At 36.1% G+C, this 19635-nt stretch overlaps 1 protein-coding gene across 1 annotated transcript; it reads left to right on the top strand.

Annotated features, from left to right (window-relative positions):
* The first annotated feature begins 5123 nt into the window (after positions 1–5123).
* Positions 5124–18432, top strand: LOC112786481 (uncharacterized). The gene is made up of 18 exons (XM_025829853.3): positions 5124–5468; positions 5553–5671; positions 5773–5818; positions 6116–6188; positions 6307–6364; positions 7377–7472; positions 8788–8905; positions 8987–9253; positions 9334–9435; positions 9927–10284; positions 10391–10504; positions 10937–11565; positions 11741–11937; positions 13717–13939; positions 14357–14476; positions 14783–14854; positions 15604–15724; positions 17269–18432. The coding sequence occupies exons 1-18, from the start codon at positions 5373–5375 to the stop codon at positions 18216–18218; spliced, it is 3759 nt and encodes a 1252-aa protein (XP_025685638.1). The 5' UTR covers positions 5124–5372; the 3' UTR covers positions 18219–18432.
* Positions 18433–19635: the final 1203 nt, after the last annotated feature.

Here is a 19635-nt window from a genome sequence, read left to right as displayed (position 1 = left end):
AAATAAAACGAAAGTAAAATAAAATGAAGATGAAAAATGAAAAAGATGAAGAAGGGTAGTTATGAAATTAAATTAAAAAAATCACCGTACATGTAGAAAAGATGAGAAAAGTAAAGAAGGGTAATAAAATGAAAAAATTAAAGTTAATACATTTTTCTTTAGTCGAGGATAACTAAATTCAGTAACTTACTCATCTTAAGATTGCACAATAGAATATATATGTATCCTCATTAATTTTGTTTATAGACACGTTAATTTAGTATTTTATATGTTATGTTATTTCCTTAAAAATAAATTTTGGATTAATTTAAATATAAATCATGCTGCATATATATTTTTATGGGTATTATGATATCAAAATTTATCAAAATCAAATCTGTTAATAGTCATATTTTGTTTTATCAGAATTTTATAATTTTTATTCTTTTGATATATTTCATATCATTACAAATTACATCCATCTGTTTACCTTCTAAATTAGTCTGCCATACAAATAACCCAATTGGTCATTATTCTGCTGCTATCTACCTTTCTACTATTTTTTACCTTGCTTATATATGCTATCGCCATATTATTTCATCGTGCCAATCTTTCACACATGCACAGTCAATATTCCATCACTTATATTTGATTGAGTGTGATTGTAAACTTCAAAAGTGGCCTTCCCTTGTACAAATGTTTTATGTTTCCAATGTATTCATTTTCTTTGGGAAGGTTTTCACATGTTCCAATGTATTATAGTGGAACAAAGCTATACCAGGGATAGAACGGCTGCAGGAAATTTATTTTCATGTTGTATATAGTGTAATTCCAAATTGGTCCTTGAGCTAAGAAGGAAAAATACCAAAAGGGTAGTGAAGAAGTGGATAAGCATAGTTGTATTTGGCTATAAACAGCTCTAAGCCGATGAGCTGAATGACATTGGATCATTATGAATTGGGCTTGTATGTTTGAAACAGGGAGTAGTGTTCAAGTGATAGAATATTGATTTTTCTTTTACCCAACTCTTTTTTTCTGTGGAACACATGAAGACTTCGTAATTGGTAAAAGCCCATGGTGTAGGAAGAAGTCTTTGTTCCTTCAATGTATTCAAGAGTATTGTTACAAGTTAGCAGCAGCTGCAGAGAAGGCAGGGGAGGCGAAGCTTCAACCAATACCAGAAATCGGGACACTAGAACGAAGGAAGCAAAGACGAACGGGTTAAGTACTGAAATCGTCCCTAACGTCTTGGGTAAAAATCAAAATCGTCCCCGACCTTTTTTCGTTATTAAAATCATCCTCAACGTTCAAAAACGCTTTAAAATCATCCTTTTTACCAATTTTATTTTTTTATTACCAAACTACCCCTCGTTAAAAAAATTATAAAATAAAATAAATATAATTATAAAATAAAATATATATATAAATTAAATTAAAAAAGAAAAAGAGGGAAAGAAAGGGATACAGAGAGAAACGGGGGGAGAGAAAGAAGGGGGGTGGGGCGCGAGAAGGGGGGGTGGGGGGAGGGGGAGGGAAGGGAAGCCGGGGGACGGCGGCTGCCAGGCACGGCGCCTCCTCCGTCTCGGCCTTGGCTCGCATCTTCTTCTCCCGCTCCTGCTCGCGACTCCAACGGCGGCGGCAAGGACGGGTTCGACGGCCAGATCCGGCGAAGCTGGCGGCAAGGATGCGACGGTGGCAGTGCGGCTTCTCTGCAGCGACGGTGGCCACCCCTCCGCCTCGGCCTTGGTTCGCATCTTCTTCTCCCGCTCCTGCTCGCGACTCCAACGGCGGCGGCAAGGACGGGTTCGATGGCCAGATCCGGCGAAGCTGACGGCAAGGATGTGACGGTGGCAGTACGGCTTCTCTACAGCGACGGTGGCCACTCATGCGCCTGACGCGACGGCCTCTAGGGACGGCGACCAAGCCGCCTGTGATCTGCCACTGTTCTTCTTTTCTTCTTCTTCTTCTGTCACTGTTCTTTTTGTTGTAGAATTTCTGAATTTTTTGTGAATTGTTGCTGAGTTTTGATTATTGCTGAATTTTGCTAAGTTTTGATTATTGTTGTTGCTGAATTTGTTGATTATTGTTGCTAGAGTTTTGATTATTCTGATTTTTTCAGTTATGATTTTTTGAGTTATGATTTTTGGGGTGGTGGCTCTGAGGTGGGGTGGTGGTGGGTTATGGGGGAAGGGGTTACGGGAGTGGGGTGATGGGTGAGGGATGTTACGGGAGGGGTGAGGGGTGAGGGTTGAGGGGTGGGGGGGTGAGGGAGTGGGCAGAGGGGGTAGGCAGGAGTGAATGAGGGAGGGGGGAGGGCGGAGGGGGAGGGTTGTGGGGTGGGAGGGGAGGGGGTTTTAATTTTTTAATATTATTTTTAATTATTTTTTATTAATAATGAAGGGTAATATGGTAAAAAAAATAAAATTGAAGTGGAAAAGGACGATTTTATAACGTTTTGTAACGTTGAGGATGATTTTAATAACAAAAAAAGGTCGGGGACGATTTTGATTTTCACCCCAGACCTTAGGGACGATTTCAGTACTTAACCCAAGACGAACAAGCTTTGGGGCGAGGAGAACTGTGGACTCAAGCGGTGACTCAACCCCTGAGGCGGAGCTTCTTGCCAAGGTGATGCCAACAAAGAGACCTTATGTAGATCTTATGAACCAAATCACGCCTTGATTCCAAAGCGGAGGATGAACCGGAAAGTGGAATTAAACATGATCATGTCGTGGAGGCCATGGGAGCTTGTCTCTTGGTGCTAGAATTCGACGCTTTGAGAGAGAAGATCAGATTGGGGTTTGGATGGGTTGGGTTATGGGTTCGGGTAGGGTTTTGGGCTTAGCCCAAGACCAAAAAAAAAAGGGTGTTGTTACAATAAAAAAGATAAGGATCTAGTAATGATACCTAGGCGACGACAATTTGTGAAATGAGATGAAACACATTGTCTGTTTGTATGAGAAGATGAAGTACTCAAAATCATCAGTGTAATTATTGTTTTTTCAAGTTTGTTTGTTTGTTGTGAACTTCACAGGCAGATTGGTTGTAATTGGAAAAAATGGAAGCGAGTAGCAGTGTCGCCGAGGACGCATGGTTATGGAGTGGTTCGAGAAAAGTTTCTTTGACGGAAGGCGATTTTGCTGATATTGATATGCAGGTATGTGTGATTTTTAACACGTGGACTTCTGCAAGATACATTCGAGATCTATTTGTTGTTTTGTTACTATTAAACAACATCTCGAGTCCTACAAAGGTTTGAGAATAGTGTTATCATGTATTATCTGAAGACATCCTTTATTTTCATAGGAAGGTTATGCATTGCGAAGGTTGTATCTTTAATTATATTCTATTATTATGTATATATATAACACCACACTAACAATAGTTGTAATGTAGAGTTACAACTTTTTGAAGAGCAAATTCTTAATCTAACTCTTTTCAAGATTGAGGACAAATTACAAGTTAATGGTAGATCACTTAAGGAGTATGATCAGATGCTTCTCCCAACTATTGATGCTCTAGAGGGCATAGATGATCCTCTAATAATGGATGAGGTGAACTTTGATTTATCCCTGCTGAAGGAAGAGTTGGAGAATAACTTACACACCATGAATTTGGAGCAGCGTGAAGCATTTGATAAGGTGATTAGTGCTGTAAATGATGATGTTGGAGGCTTTTTTTTGTATATGGATATGGTGGTACTAGAAAGACGTACCTCTACATGACACTGTCAGCTGCTATACGGAGTTGAGGTGAAATTGTTCTAAATGTGACATCCAGTGGGATTGCATCCTTATTACTCCCCAATGGCCGTACGACTCATTCAAAGTTTAAGATACCACTTGATCTAAATGAAGATTGTGTGTTGTATCAAGCAACGTACTTCGTTAGCCAAGCTGGTATGTAAAGCGAAGTTAACATACCTAAAGACATCCTTATTCATGACAATGAAGATGGTTTCAATTCTTTAGTTAATTTTGTGTATCCAAATTTGTTTCTAAATTTAAACAATGGGTCATACTTTAGAGACAGAACAATACTTGCCCCTACACTTGAGATTGTCAACGATGTTAACAAGCACATAATGAAATCTATAATTGGAGAGGAGAAGACCTACCTTAGCTCTGATTCATTGTGCGTAGAGGAAGGTAACATGGAATCTGAATTAGGTACAATTACTCCAAATGTTCTCAATGCTATCAATTGTTCAGACTTGCCGTCTCACCTGTTGACTCTTAAAGAAGGTGTACTAGTAATGTTACTGCGAAACATTGATCAATCAAATGGGTTAGGCAATGGCACAATATTACATGTACATAGATTAGGTAATCATGTTATTGAATGCATCACATTAACAGGAAATAAAACAGATCGAATGGTTTTGATATCACGGATGAACATGATACCCAATCATGCTACTATTCCTTTTATGTTTCAAAGGAGATAATTTCCATTAGTTGTTTTATTTTCTATGACTATTAACAAGTCTCAGGGTCAAACTTTAACAGCTGTGGGATTGTACTTGTCGAAACTTGTTTTTGCCCACGGTCAACTATATATTGCTCTGTGAAGAATAAAATCAAAATTCAGTTTAAGGGTATTAATTGAGAATAATTCATTCAAGACAAAAGCTACAACCATCAATGTTGTTTATAGAGAAGTATTTAAAAACCTCGGTGACCATGTATAATTCTAAAATTTTGTTGAGAATATATAATAGTTACAAATTTTCCGTCGTCTATTATATTAAAAACCTCGGTGACCATGTATAATTCTAAAATTTTGTTGACAATATATAATAGTCACAAATTTTCTGTCGTCTACTATATTATTACAATATATCCTGCTTATTATTTAACAGAGGCACTTTTATCATAAAATATCTATATTTTTTTTTTTTTGAAAATTAGGAGTGAGATTCGAATCTAAAATCTTTAGATAAAAATGAAAATATTATATCGTATAAAATGTCCACGGTTTAATTATGTATATGTATAAAACTTTATTTTCCATGGGGCACTTACGTAGTACTAAATAATATATAGCTTTAATTTGTTTTTGGACCATTATTTTCTTTTGAAAAAAAAAAATCCTCAGTTCTTACGTGGCACCAATAGAAAAAGCGTGGCATTGACGGAAAAACAGCTTCATTATTAAAAAGCTGGTCACTTTGGGCATAGCCCCACCGCGATCCTCGTCGTCGGTAGTCCACTCTTCGCTTCTTCAATCCCTCAGATCCTCTTCTTCCTTCTCATTATTTCAATATTACGCTTTTGCCACAATTCGGGGTTTTATTTTCTCTCTTTTATTCTATCTATCTCCTACACAAGAAACAAGGGCGGATGGTTATTATTTGAAAAGAAAAGAGGAAAAATTGAAAAGAGGCGAAGGCAATGAAGGCAGGGAGTGCTGCCAAGTTAATCGTTGATGCTCTTCTCCAGCGCTTCCTCCCTCTCGCACGACGTCGTATTGAAACCGCCCAAGCCCAGGTAAGTCTTTTAAGATCCTCACCATCTTCGAATTGACCTAAGCATCTCGTTTTTATTTATTTATTTTTTGCGGGTCTACCGTAGGATGGGCAGTACCTGCGACCATCTGATCCCGCCTATGAGCAAGTCCTCGATTCACTCGCCATGGTTGCGCGCCACACCCCGATGCCTCTATTGGAAGCTCTTTTGAGATGGAGAGAGGGGTTTGTTTTAGTGTCTCTGCACTATGGTTCTACTTTGTTTTCCTGAAATAACTCTAGTAAAAGAAAATTGCTTTTCTTTTTCTTTTTTTTTTTTATTGTAGTGAATCTCCAAAGGGTACGAATGATGCATCTACATTCCAAAGAAAGGTTTGTTACTCTTATCTGTTTGTTACTTGCTCTTTAGTTCTCTTTTGGCTCCGTGTTCAGATGCATGAATGCATACCCTGGAAGAGGTTTTTAAATTGGGTTTGTTCGGAAACTAGGCTTTATGTGTTTATCGCAATATTCTACCTAGAAATGTAGGTAGGTTATATATATATATATTTCATGAATTAAAATTGGTGAAATTCCTATTTTGGCTTCTGAGTTCTTTGTTTCGTTTAGAAAACCTCTGCCGATTGATTCTAAGATTTAATTAATGCATTTTTTTTGGTTTAAATTCAGCTTGCGGTTGAATGCATATTTTGCTCAGCGTGCATTCGCTTCGTGGAGTGTTGTCCGCAAGAAGGGCTTACTGGTTTGTTCATTTTTAACAATACCGTTGGCCTGTTGTGTTATTTTTGTTTCATGCTATGTGCATTTGTTGTTCGACGAGTATTGGCCTTATTATAGCCCTCACTTATTCTTCACTACAGAGAAGCTGTGGTCTGGTCTTGAAAGTTTTGCTTTTGACTGGCTGATAAATGCGGACAGGTAACACTGTAGTTGATAGATGATAGTAATAGGAGCCTTTTCACATGCTACAACATAACTAAAGAAGGAAAGAACTTTAAATGATAGAATTTCAATTATAGCTTGCTAACAACATGCCATTGTTTGGAGAATTTGGTTGGAGTCTAATTCCTTTATCTTCAATGATATTTTTCAGACAAGCAATTTTTCTTGGGGTAGGGATATATGCTTAGTCTACATATTGGGTAAAACCGTAAACGTTGTCGTGTTTTTGCTCTCGTATGGAGAGCTCTTCATCTTAATATCTTCTATTTCCAAAAAAAAAAAAGAAAGGTTAAACATAGTTAGACCCAGAGTAATAACATTATATAGGCATAATATCCTCGTGGAGTCTGTAAGTATGTAATAGTTATGTGATAGGACCCCAAATATTAGTATTGTTAGTAATTTACATTCCAAGTAATTTTGTCCAATATGAGAGTATTTTACTGTTATGCACCTATTAGGAAGAGTAGAAAGTGGACTGGTGTCAAAGGGGACTTAATTGTAATTAAGTGTATAGGTTGGGATGAGTTTTGTAATTGACAGGAGAGAGAATGTTCATTTGGAGGGAAGGTGGATTGTTATATAGGGAAGGGGAGGGACATTGACCGGGATATCTCAGAATTATAATTGGAACATGGGAGAGCAGCTGGGTCTCTTTAATACCTGGCTACTTTTATTCTCTTGATGAGTAATACAAACAGGGATGTTTTGATTTCTTGTTCATCTGATACTAAGTTTCTGTCATTATGTAATACTCAAGCAACTATGTCCTCCCATTTGATTTTTAAGATACTCCACTAGTCAAGATTGTAGTTGTTTTCAATTTAATATTTTGATTAACCCAAGGGACAGAAGATAAATTGAAAGTATTATTGTCCTCATTTGGACTTGACTATGTTATACCAGAAGCACAATATAAATATTTATGATTATTCTTTTATATTCTGATATGGAGATTTGGTTTGAACTTAATAATCTCTTATTGCAGGGTTGTTAGCCAGGTTGAATATCCATCGTTGGTTGATTTAAGGGGGCTTCTTCTGGACTTAGTTGCTCAATTCTTAGGTGCTTTATCCCGCATCAGGTATCTGATTTATTGCTGAACTACTGTTGAAACATGCTCAGCATGATAAGAAATGTCTGACCATCAAGAAAGATTGTTTTAAGAAATGTTTAAAAATTATTAAGTTAAAGAGTTACTCGTAGTGCTTATTTCGTAGATGATGGTAGAAGCTTATCTTTGGTGGTTTGGAAACCTGAAGAGGCTATAAGGAGAGTGGAGCAGATGAAGGCATAATTCAATAGCTAGAGGCAGAGCTAAACCTGGAAAAACCATAAGTTGGTGGTGGAACTATTAATAGAGATTTAGATGTTAATGTTTTAGATAACGATAGATATTTGGTAGAGTATTTCGGTGTTGTCTAATCCGTGTGGCTGATTTGATGTTGTAGGACAAGATTAAGTTATTGTTGGACATGTATAGATGTGTGCTTGACAAGTGGTGTGCACATCTTAAGCTATGTACCTGTGTTTGGTGTATGTTGAGCACAAAGACACACACTTAGGTTGCCATGTCTTTGCTTTGTAGGTTTTGATTCTTGATAAACATAAACTACTGGTTTTAGGAAGGAATTCAATCTTGAGTAAATTGTAGCATCTACACTTGGTGAACTTTGTATCCTATGTCACTGTTCTCATCTTTGTGGGTTTCTGTGACTTCTTAGTTGATGAATCTATAGCATTTGTGGTTTAAGCAATGGTATTATATATTCTGATAAAAGCAATAAGGTTACTGGTACACTTAGATGTTCTGTTGAGACTTGAATCCCCATCTGATGGTGCATGTTTTAGTTCTCATCCTAGAGCTAGCTCATCTTGTTAGGAAAATGACTTTGGATGCTTATGAGTTTACTTTCCTACTTTCTTTTGAGGGTATACTTCTAACTAGGTCTTTCATACTCCCCCTCATTTTGTATTTGGATTTGTATTATTCTTTTACTACCTGCCATCATTTGTCTGCTTAGTTCCAGCAGGGCAGGGACTAAAGAAAAGGACCTTTGTGAGTTGTGTGTGTGTGTGTATTTTATTTTATTTTATTTTTAAAAAATGATTATTGACTAATTAGAAAGAACTTATGTCAGTTCTCCATTTCAGATGTAACTTTCATGTTTTAACCCTGAAAAATAAAGCTTTGTAATTTTTCATGGTTACTAATTTTTCTGCATGTGTCTCTTAGATTTAATGTTTGAGGGTTTTCTTTTCTGGAGCTATATATTAATCACCATTAGATGTGTCAGGTTAATAATGAGAAGTTAAACCATTAGTGTGCACTTTGCCTTGTGTCTAGACTGTGAAATGTCCTGTTAGAGTTAATGGTTTTTCCTGTCTTTCTGTTTCAGATTTAGTTCTGTTACTGAGCGTTTTTTCATGGAACTTAATACCCGTCGAATTGACACCAGTGCAGCAAGAAGTGAAACCCTCAGTATCATTAATGGCATGCGATACCTGAAGCTTGGGGTATGTTTCAGAATTAGTTTTTTTTTTTCCTGCAAGGTATTGCATGATATGTTATTGTTATAATTATGATGTTCTTCTCAGGTGAAAACTGAGGGTGCATTGAATGCATCTGCTTCATTTGTGGCTAAAGCAAACCCTTTAAACCGTGCTCCTCACAAACGAAAAAGTGAGCTTTACCATGCTCTATGCAATATGCTTTCAAATATCCTTGCGCCTCTTGCAGATGGTGGAAAAAGCCAGTGGCCACCTTCTGGTGTGGAGCCAGCGCTTACGTTTTGGTATGAAGCTGTTGGACGTATAAGAGTTATGCTTGTGCATTGGATGGATAAACAGAGCAAGCACATTGCAGTAAGTGGTTCTTCTACAATTTTTGTTATTTTTCCCTCGCCTTAAAATGCTAACCATTTATATCTTATGTTGTCATGTAGGTTGGGTACCCATTGGTCACTCTTCTTCTGTGTCTTGGTGATCCTCTAATATTTAACAACAACTTAAGTCCTCACATGGAGCAACTCTACAAACTTCTCAGGGTAAGTTCAAATTGTGTAGGCTCTGTTTATAATTGAATCATAACTGTGCTGAGTTTATCTTATGATATGTGGATGGAAGAATGCTTATGTTTTCGCACAGTTATTACTTATATTTTTTCAAAGGAGAAGTTCAATCACCCATAATAAAATATTTGCTTAAATTCATTTAGAATTATTGGATATATGTATTTCCTTTCTCTATTTTTTTGACTAATCACATACAGTTTTAACAACTATTATTATATGCCATAGGAAACATAAATACTGAAATACAAGCTGTTTTTACTTTTAACTAGAATCATTTGTAGGCCTTCCCCTAGCAGTATCAGCTTTTGGGTTGAACCGGTAACTTTGAATTGGTGATGTTAGTGTGATTGGTCCTCAGTTTGTATAATTGGGTAACTCACTGGAGTTTGTAGTTACTTTATCATCTCTTTCCATTATGGTTTTTTAGTTATATGACAGTTCGATTCCCTGGTTGGATCATACAGGATAAAAATCATCGATTCATGGCTTTGGATTGTCTCCATCGAGTTTTAAGATTTTACTTAAGTGTCCATGCATTTAATCAGGCTCCAAATCGTATATGGGATTACCTTGACAGTGTAACTTCACAACTCTTAACGGTTCTAAGGAAGGGATTGCTTACACAAGATGTCCAACATGATAAACTTGTTGAATTTTGTGTAACTATTGCTGAACACAACCTTGATTTTGCCATGAACCATATGATACTGGAATTGTTAAAGCAAGATAGCTCTAGTGAAGCAAAGGTTATTGGTCTTCGTGCCTTGCTTGCTATTGTGATGTTGCCTTCAAGTCAGCATTTTGGCTTGGACATTTTTAAAGGTAGGAGCGGTGCTGCACCTAGAATAATTCTACATGGTTATATTTGGTTGAAATAAAATACACTTGTTTCCTGCAGTAAATGTTAACACTCTGGATGAATGAGCAGGTCATGATATTGGTCATTACATTCCAAAAGTGAAAGCTGCAATTGAGGCAATATTGAGGACATGTCATAGAACCTATAGTCAGGCACTTTTGACATCATCAAGGACCACTATAGGTAATTGCTAACTTCTATGATATGCAACTGCAAAGAGAACTTATATTGTAAATAGTGAGAGCAATAGGATAGTTGAATTAAAGCTCAAGTTACATTGTCGAAAGCATGGTTCTTCAATTATTGAATTATTTAGTAATGGTATCACTTCGATCACAAAGTATGCTTGACTTCCTTTAATAATAATCTGATAATTTTAAAATTATGCTTAATTGGTCTTACAGACATATGTACTAGAAGTGAAACCTTTTTTTTAAATTTCTTTCTTGTATAAAAATAATGAAGGTATGACCTACATTCACAGGATTCAAGATTTGTGTTCCTTTGATCCCTTATAGTTAGTTTATTATTTATCAGTTTAGAAAATTCTTTATTTGCTTTTCTGGTGAATCTCTTGTGCATCATGACACACTGTTGACAAATACTATTTTATAGATGCTGTAACCAAGGAAAAGTCACAAGGTTATTTGTTCCGGTCTGTGCTAAAGTGCATCCCATATCTAATTGAAGAAGTTGGGCGAAGTGATAAAATTACTGAAATAATACCACAACATGGCATAAGTATTGACCCCGGTGTACGTGAGGAAGCAGTGCAAGTACTAAACCGTATTGTGAAATACCTACCGCAACGTCGTTTTGCAGTAATGAAGGGGATGGCCAACTTCATATTACGACTTCCTGATGAATTCCCTCTTCTCATCCAAACTTCATTAGGGCGCCTGTTGGAACTAATGCGTTTTTGGAGGTCTTGTCTAATAGATGATAGGATGCAACTCGATGCAGAGGAAAAATCTTTGGGACATGAAACTGAGAGATTTGGAAAACCTTCTTTCCAACAATCAGGTGAAGCAATTGAATTTCGTGCTTCAGAAATTGACGCAGTTGGCCTCATATTCCTTAGTTCTGTTGATAGTCAAATTAGACACACGGCATTGGAATTGTTGCGTTGTGTTCGTGCACTGAGAAATGATATTCGTGATCTGAGGATACAAGAGCAACCAAATCATATTATAAAATATGAAGCTGAACCAATATTTATAATTGATGTTCTGGAAGAACATGGGGTACGCATTTGCCTTTATTTTGTATCTTAGGATACGAATTCGTCAATGTTATTTTTTTTACTTTTGGGGCAGTCTTTTGGTTATTGAGTTTTTTTTTTTTTTCTTTAAATGTTCAATCATGTTAGATTAAGCTTTTATTTTCCCCTTAAAAGTTTAAAATCTTCAGTAATTGCAGGATGAGATTGTTCAGAACTGTTATTGGGACTCGGGGAGGCCTTTTGATTTGAAACGAGAATCTGATGCCATACCTCCTGATATGACGCTTCAATCTATAATATTTGAGAGCCCTGACAAGAACAGGTGGGCTCGCTGTCTAAGTGAACTAGTCAAATATGCTGCCGAGCTTTGTCCGAGCTCTGTTCAGGATGCAAAGTAAGTATACATTTATTTTCTGTTATGCGGTTATCTCTTCATATAAGTCCAAAGTATGTACCACCAGTGCTATTTTAAAGGAAAATAATGAGCTTTAATAGTGGAAGAGGACAAGTCTCGTAATGTTTAAATATATATATATATATCTTGAATCTTTTGTATATACATATGCTGTGTCCATGTCTTCCCGTGTAAAAATGTGGGGCGTCTCCTTGTTAGTGTTGGTGGTGTTGTCAAGTGTCTATGTAAGTGTCGCTTCTTATACATACACTGATACATAGAAAGTAAACTAAGGTGCTTGGTTTGTGTTCCTGTTAGGTACTTGGGTATTTTGGGTGCTGAAAGTCTCGCACTGAGTAGTATGGATGGTTGATGTTATATTTAAAGAGTGTAACTTTTAAGGTGTGGTTCCCCACTTTCCTTAGGTACTTAACGATTTTATCAGAGCTAGGTTTGTCGGCGATACGGAAAGGGGTACCTATAGGCTGGATTAATGTGAATACAGAATACTAATAGCCGAAAGCCGAGGGGTTATGAAGATATCGGGTGTACCAAAAGTACCATATTGAGTAGCATCGAGTGTTTGATGTTGTATTTAAAGAGAGCGGTTATTCCCCTTAATAGATAGCTTTAGGGTGTGGTTCCCCACTTTCCTTAGGTATTGGATAGTTTCATTTTCAGTTTGTTCTGTTATCAAGATTTTCTTTTAAGGTGAATACAACAACAACAAAGCCTTGTCCCACTAGGTGGAATCGGCTACATGGATCAAATGACGCCATTGAGCTCTATCATGTATCATGTCTACAGAGAGACTGTTTACATGTAAATCTCGTTTGACCACCTCATAGATGGTCTTCCTCTGCCTTTCACCCCTTGTCCATCTTCCATCTCATCCACCCTCATTGGGTGCTCTTTCAGTCTTCTTCTCACATGTCCAAACCACCTGAGATGCGATTTTATCATCTTTTCCACAATAGGTGCTACTCCAACTCTCTCTCTTATATCTTCATTTCTTATTCTATACAATCGCGTCTGACCACTCATCCATCTCAATATCTTCGTCTCTACCACACTTAACTTTTCTTTGTGCTCCCTTTTGGCTGCCCAACACTCTGTACCATAAAGCATAGCCGGTCTGATAGCAGTGCGATAGAATTTACCTTTAAGTTTTAAAGGCATTTTTTTGTCACATATAAAACCAGTCACACTTCACCATTTTGACCAACCTGCTTGGATCCTATGATTTACATCCTGTTCAATGTCTCCATTATCCTATATGATGCACCCAATATACTTAAAACTTAAAACTTTTAAGGTGAATGCAATGAAAATAATAAAACCGTGTTTTCTGTTTTTATTTCCTGTTTTCACTTGTTTTCTTCACAAAACAGAGAACTGAGAAGGCTAAACTGTCTGTTTCTTTGTGTTTTTTCCCCTGTTAAATGTTTTGCTTCGTGTTTCTTCCCATTTTGGTTTGCTTTCACGAGCTATAATAAACATGATACGGAAATTGGATTTTGACATAATATAATATTAAATTGTTCCTTCTATATATTTAATTGATCTTGGTACTGAGTTTTTGAGGCTAACTTGGACAAATATTTATTTTTGCCACTAATTTCATAACCAGCATCTCTTTATCTTCTTTAAACTCTGCATTCATGCATGATTGTAATTCAGAATAAAAAGTGAGTTTTACTCACAAGTATTGCATGTTGCCTTTAATCTGTGTTTCTGAGTCCTAGCTAAAGCTTTGTAGTACCAACTAACTCTGGGCAGGCTAGAAGTTATGCAGCGTCTTACCCATATCACACCTGTTGAGCTGGGTGGAAAAGCTCATCAGTCACAAGATGTTGATAATAAACTGGATCAGTGGCTTATGTATGCAATGTTTGTCTGTTCATGCCCACCATCAGCTCGAGAATCAGGCGGAATTGGAGCAACCAAAGATCTTTACCATCTTATTTTCCCTTCTCTAAAATCCGGATCTGATGCTCAATGTGTAAGTATATTCTGTCAAACTACCGAAAGCTCTCTTAAGTTCTTTACAAAAGGAATGTTGATAAAGATGAAGAGTTCCATTCCGTGCATAATTACCGTTTGTTCAGGATTTTGTACTTATTTTTTGTCCAAATGAGTACATGAAAAGCTGAGACTTTCTGTTAAGAAGGAAAATAGATAAAGCCAGCTTCCAGCTATAAAGGTGTCTGAAAATATAATTGATAAAGTAATGTAATACAACCTTAAACCTATATTCAATTTATTTTATGTTCTTTATATTTAAAAATAAGAAGAATAAGAATAACCCAATAATTCTAATATCTTCATAAATATGATGCCTTGAATTTATTTGCTCTAAATTTTCTACTGTCATTTGTTTGCTTACCACTTTTTATTGGTGATGATGTTTTTGATATAGCAAGCAGCCACCATGGCTCTTGGCCGCTCACACCTAGAGGCATGTGAAATCATGTTTGGTGAACTTGCAACTTTTATGGATGAGATTTCTTCTGAGACAGAAGGAAAACCAAAATGGAAGGTAAATTCCCCAAAAAAGTGTAGATTTAGTTCTATGAACCATTATTTATAGTAGTATTAATGAATTATAAATGACAAGGATAATATGATAATACAAGAAATTTAATATCATTTTAAGAATTTTGAATTCTCATATCTTAACCATTCCTACAATTCAAACAATTTTATTGATAATACTCCATATTTAAACAAAGACGATATGGGAGTTTTCATTTTTTTTTATTTTGGTTAAATATTAATTTGGTTGCTCGATTTCTAATTTTCGAATCATAAGTTCGCGATTACGAGTTATATTTCATGAATGCAGAGTCAAAAGGTTCGCCGAGAAGAACTTCGTGTCCACATTGCAATATATATCGACAGTTGCAGAAATATTCATGTATTTTATTTGGTTATTCAATTTATGCCTGTGTCAAGATCCTCCCCAATTCGTGATTCAAATCAAATTTGATGTTAGAACTAGAAAGCGTCTGTTTGATCTTCTCCTCTCATGGTCCGATGACACAGGAAGTGCATGGGTCAGGAAGGTTCAATGACTATCGACGTGAGTCGATCGTTACAAGTCTTCTCAACATGCAAGATCAAAAGATTCTGTGGATAAAATATCATTTGACAAAGAATTGAATGAACAATTGAGGCAATCCAGTGGGCGTCCTGATGCAATAGCATCACTTTATATGGCCATGCTTTGATGACAATCAGGAAATGAGTGCCTGTCATATTTGGATAATCTTTCTTTATGACTACTGCAAGGCTCATTTGATTTTCACTGCTGATCCAAGAACTCCATCATATACCAAGTATCAAGTGGAAGGTGTCGAGAAATGCTGTCGTGATAGCTAAGAATTGTGAAAATATTGTGCTCACAATTGGACATTCCGTGTGCATTGATCATTTTTTTCCATTATTGGATGAATCTGAAGAGCATTGGTTCATGTATCGTGAGAAAGCAAGCAAGGTTAAAGGTGTCCAATCTTTCACCGTATTTCTTTTCAAAGACTATCCAGATCATTCATCCTAAGCAACATAAATTTGGTCACCTTCCATAATCATTTAAACATACGACATTGCAGTATCTTCGGTTGTTCTGTTCTGACAGGCTTCTGTATTAATGTGCCTCCTGTTTAGATTCTTTCATTGCTCTCCATTATTGGATTATTAGCCATGAGCATGTTCAGTAAGCTTTGTGGTCATTACTTAGACTTTCATGATCTAATTGCATTCTATCTGTATTCCAACTGTTCAGTCAGTAATTTATGCAGATCTATTTGCTTCCATGCATAAGCTTAGACATTATCTTTCATGTACTCTATCAATCTGAGTACTTATGACTTGCATGAATGGTAAGAGATCAACTTATCAAGCTCCTAATTTGATCTTTAGTCAAGAATGTAATATCAACATTCTTAGTGCATAGAATTATCAGATATCTTAGATTTCACATTCAGTATTCTTAATGCAGATTCATTGAACTCTTAGTTATCTAGGATGCTAACTTCGTCAAGGTTACTATTAGACTTAGTACTCGTAATATTGCCATTGTTGTATACACAACTCCTAATTGTTGATTAAATGGATACATGCTAGCAAAATAAGAATATTAGCCTGTTTAGATCTTGACAAAAGCTATTGACTGTGATTCATGATCACTATGAATGTGCTTCTGGATATTTCTGTGCATAGTCTATTTCCATTCTACCACCATAGACATGTTTTCCTGTTAGCATTCAAGATCATTGAGAGTTCAACTTCAATGGTGAGCCAGTTGCACATTTGATAGCTTTAGATTAATTGCTGCAGCAAATTAAATCTATATCCATAGACCTTCATGCTGCAAAGTTACCTTGATGTACATTAGCAAAGTATACTAGACATCGCTGAGATCCACCAACTTATGGATCAATGTTAGCATTGTAATCTGAATTCCTGTGATGCACCAAATACTTGAAACTTTTATTCGTAAATGCTCAACTCACTAATTGGTGCTTTGGGCAATACATTCCAAACGTCTTGTCGTATTGCAGATATCTTTAAGCACCATAATCATCTGTTAAATTTCTTGATCTCTCGTATGGAGATACATTGAAAAGAACTAGTCTTGGCATAGCATCAATAGCTTGCCATGAATATGCTTTGATCTTCCAAGATATGAAATGTAGAAATTAATCCGTTAATATCCATAACATTCCATGTCCATTGTTTCAATAGTTGAACATTATACTGTAATTGCAGAATTATGCGATGCTTACTCTTATCTTCCAAACTTCCATAAGAGCAGATTGAATTTATCATACGCATTTTCCAAATTAAATATTACTATAAACATTCAGCATCATTTACAGATATGAGCCTTACTGTTGCAAAAATCAAATAGCCTTCTTGTGCCTGTATCAGCTATCGTTCTATCACCTTCATAACTTCATGGAGAATGAGCCTTGATGCTATGAGTGCAACTTGAATCCCTTTATTCTTTAGATGTACCAGGCCTTCCAACTTAACAGAATATTATGGGTCCATTCCTTACATTTTTCATTCCAACCTCTTACTGATTATTGATAGGAAAATTTGATCTTCTTCTGTGCAAATCAGGGCCAAGAGTATTTTGTCATCAATATGTGATGCTCTTCACTATTGATTTCTATCTTGAGCCAAAACATTCTTTGTCCTTTATGACTACTGATCCAGTTTCTGTTCTTTTTACAGCTCTTTCATTTTATTATACATCTTCTTCGTATCCAAAGATGTAAATCCTCATAGCTCTGTTTTACTTCATTAAAAATTTTATCTTTTTAGTGCATTATATTTTCCAATATTTGCATTTGGATAAACCTCTTTTGAAGGGACTTACGTCAAATGTCAGCCACAGTGTTTCTATTGATGTCCTGTCCCGTATAACAGTGCATTCATGTGATTCTATATTTGGTGATGCTGAGACAAGACTCCTTATGCATATTATAGGATTGCTCCCATGGCTTTGCCTTCAACTCAGCAAAGACCCAGTGATAGGTTCTGCTTCCCCACTTCAACATCAATATCAAAAAGCTTGCTCCGTTGCAGCGAATATTGCAATTTGGTGCCGGGCAAAGTCCTTGGATGAACTAGCTACCGTATTTATGATTTACTCTCGAGGTGAGATCAAGAGCATAGATAATTTTCTAGCCTGTGTTTCGCCCCTCCTATGCAATGAATGGTTTCCAAGACATTCAACTTTGGCCTTTGGACACTTGTTAAGGCTACTAGAGAGGGGACCTGTTGAGTATCAACGCGTTATTCTACTTATGCTCAAAGCTCTCCTTCAGCATACTCCAATGGATGCAGCCCAAAGTCCGCAAATCTACGCAATTGTTTCCCAATTGGTGGAAAGCACTCTGTGTTGGGAAGCACTAAGTGTGCTTGAAGCCCTTCTACAAAGTTGCAGTTCATTGAATGGTGCTCACCCGCATGAACTTGGCTCGCTCGAGAATGGAATTGGTGGTACTGAAGAAAAGTTGCTTGTTCCACAGACCTCATTCAAGGCACGCAGCGGCCCTCTGCAGTATAGTATAGGATCAGCATTCGGCACGGTGTCTACACTGACACAGGGTGGACCAAACGAGTCTGGGACGTCAGCAAGAGAGGCAAGAGAGTTAGCTCTGCAGAATACTCGCCTGATTCTAGGGAGGGTATTGGATAGAAGTGCATTAGGTAGGAGAAAGGACCAGAAAAAGTTGGTCCCTTTTGTGGCCAATATTGGTAACCCGTGATCTGCATAGTAAGAGGAGTTGTATATATTCTGTCCAAAGATGTAGTGATTAATCCATAATAGGGGGTTTGTATATAGGCATCTAAATATTGGTTTCACAGTTTGTATCTTTATGTGTAGTTTAGCAGCACGCTTTTGATGTCAATATCATGCATAATGTATCTGTCTTAAGTAACATTTATATTATAGTATTAAATCCCCATAGTAGTCTCTGAGATTGATGTCGTGCACTAAAATTGTCCCTGAGATTCCAATTGCACCAATTACGTCTCTGAGATTGGAAAAATTGCACCATATTGGTCTCTGACTCGTTTTCCATCAACGACGCGCTTTCCATTAACGACGTGCTGACGTGGTTTGATGACATGGACTTTTGGGGACATGTGTCACTTCATGGTTTGGCCACATGTAACGGTATGATGACGTGTCGGTCAACGACACGTGGTATGCTGACGTGGATGGTTATGTCACGTGTCACAATGCTATTTGTCTACGTGTTATTTATTATGTCATTGTTACGTGTGTATCAAATTGGTCCCTTACTTTGCATCAAATGACTCATATTAGTCTCTGAAATTAAATGTCGTGCACCAAATTAGTTCCTTCATCAATTTTTTCTCATTTTCTTTATAAATTTAAAATTCTCATTATATATTTGAATACACTAATTTTAATTTTATGATTTTATCTTTTCACAAGTTATTTAAATACAAGTGTTTTTATAAAATATTTTTAAAATTTGTTTTAATTATACAATTTTTTTTTACAATATTTTATTAAAAGAACTATGTGAGATATTGATATTGATTTAGTAAAGAGTGTAAGTTAAGATAATAATAATATTCTTTAATACAATTTTTTTAATATTTAACACTTTAATAAATGTTTTAAGAATATTTGATAAGTCACTTGTTAACTAATATAAATTCATTATTCCCATCCATTTTAAAAATGTCCGATTTTTCATATAATTAACTTCTCACTAAATTAATAGGATAGATTTATACTGTCGATTATAATAATTCATTTTATCTATAACTTAGCTAGGCGGTTTTTTCATATATTACACTATTAATCAATATAAGTTCTTATTGTAACCATGACTTGAACAGTATTAAAACAGATACAAATAAACACAAGAGGCAATAATAAAGTTTTGATTTTAGTTAACATGTGTTTTAATGATACAAGTTAAAATTATTAATTAAAAAATTTATTATAAAAATTTGTATAATAAAAAATATAATTAAAATTAGTGTATAAAAAAATATCGAGAATTTTAAATTTATAAAAAAATGAGAAAAAACTGATGAAGGGACTAATTTGGTGCACGACATTCAATTTCAGGAACTAAAATGAGTCATTTGATGCAAAGTAAGGGACTAATTTGATGCACATTTAACGATGGCATAGTGGAT

The sequence above is a fragment of the Arachis hypogaea genome, chromosome 20 (assembly GCF_003086295.3).
Source record: "Arachis hypogaea cultivar Tifrunner chromosome 20, arahy.Tifrunner.gnm2.J5K5, whole genome shotgun sequence".
In the NCBI taxonomy this organism is placed as follows: Eukaryota; Viridiplantae; Streptophyta; class Magnoliopsida; order Fabales; family Fabaceae; genus Arachis; species Arachis hypogaea.
The sequence above is the reverse complement of the archived record's forward strand: the minus strand, read 5'-3'. Positions and strand labels throughout refer to the sequence as shown.

Bases quoted from the DNA above. Each gene is read 5' to 3' on its own strand.
- LOC112786481 (XM_025829853.3), top strand. From the start codon at position 5,373: ATGAAGGCAGGGAGTGCTGCCAAGTTAATCGTTGATGCTCTTCTCCAG. The intron at 11,566-11,740 runs GTACGCATTTGC...CAGTAATTGCAG, and splicing joins ATGTTCTGGAAGAACATGGG to GATGAGATTGTTCAGAACTG. The intron at 15,725-17,268 runs GTAATTTATGCA...TTATCTTTTTAG, and splicing joins GTATTCCAACTGTTCAGTCA to TGCATTATATTTTCCAATAT.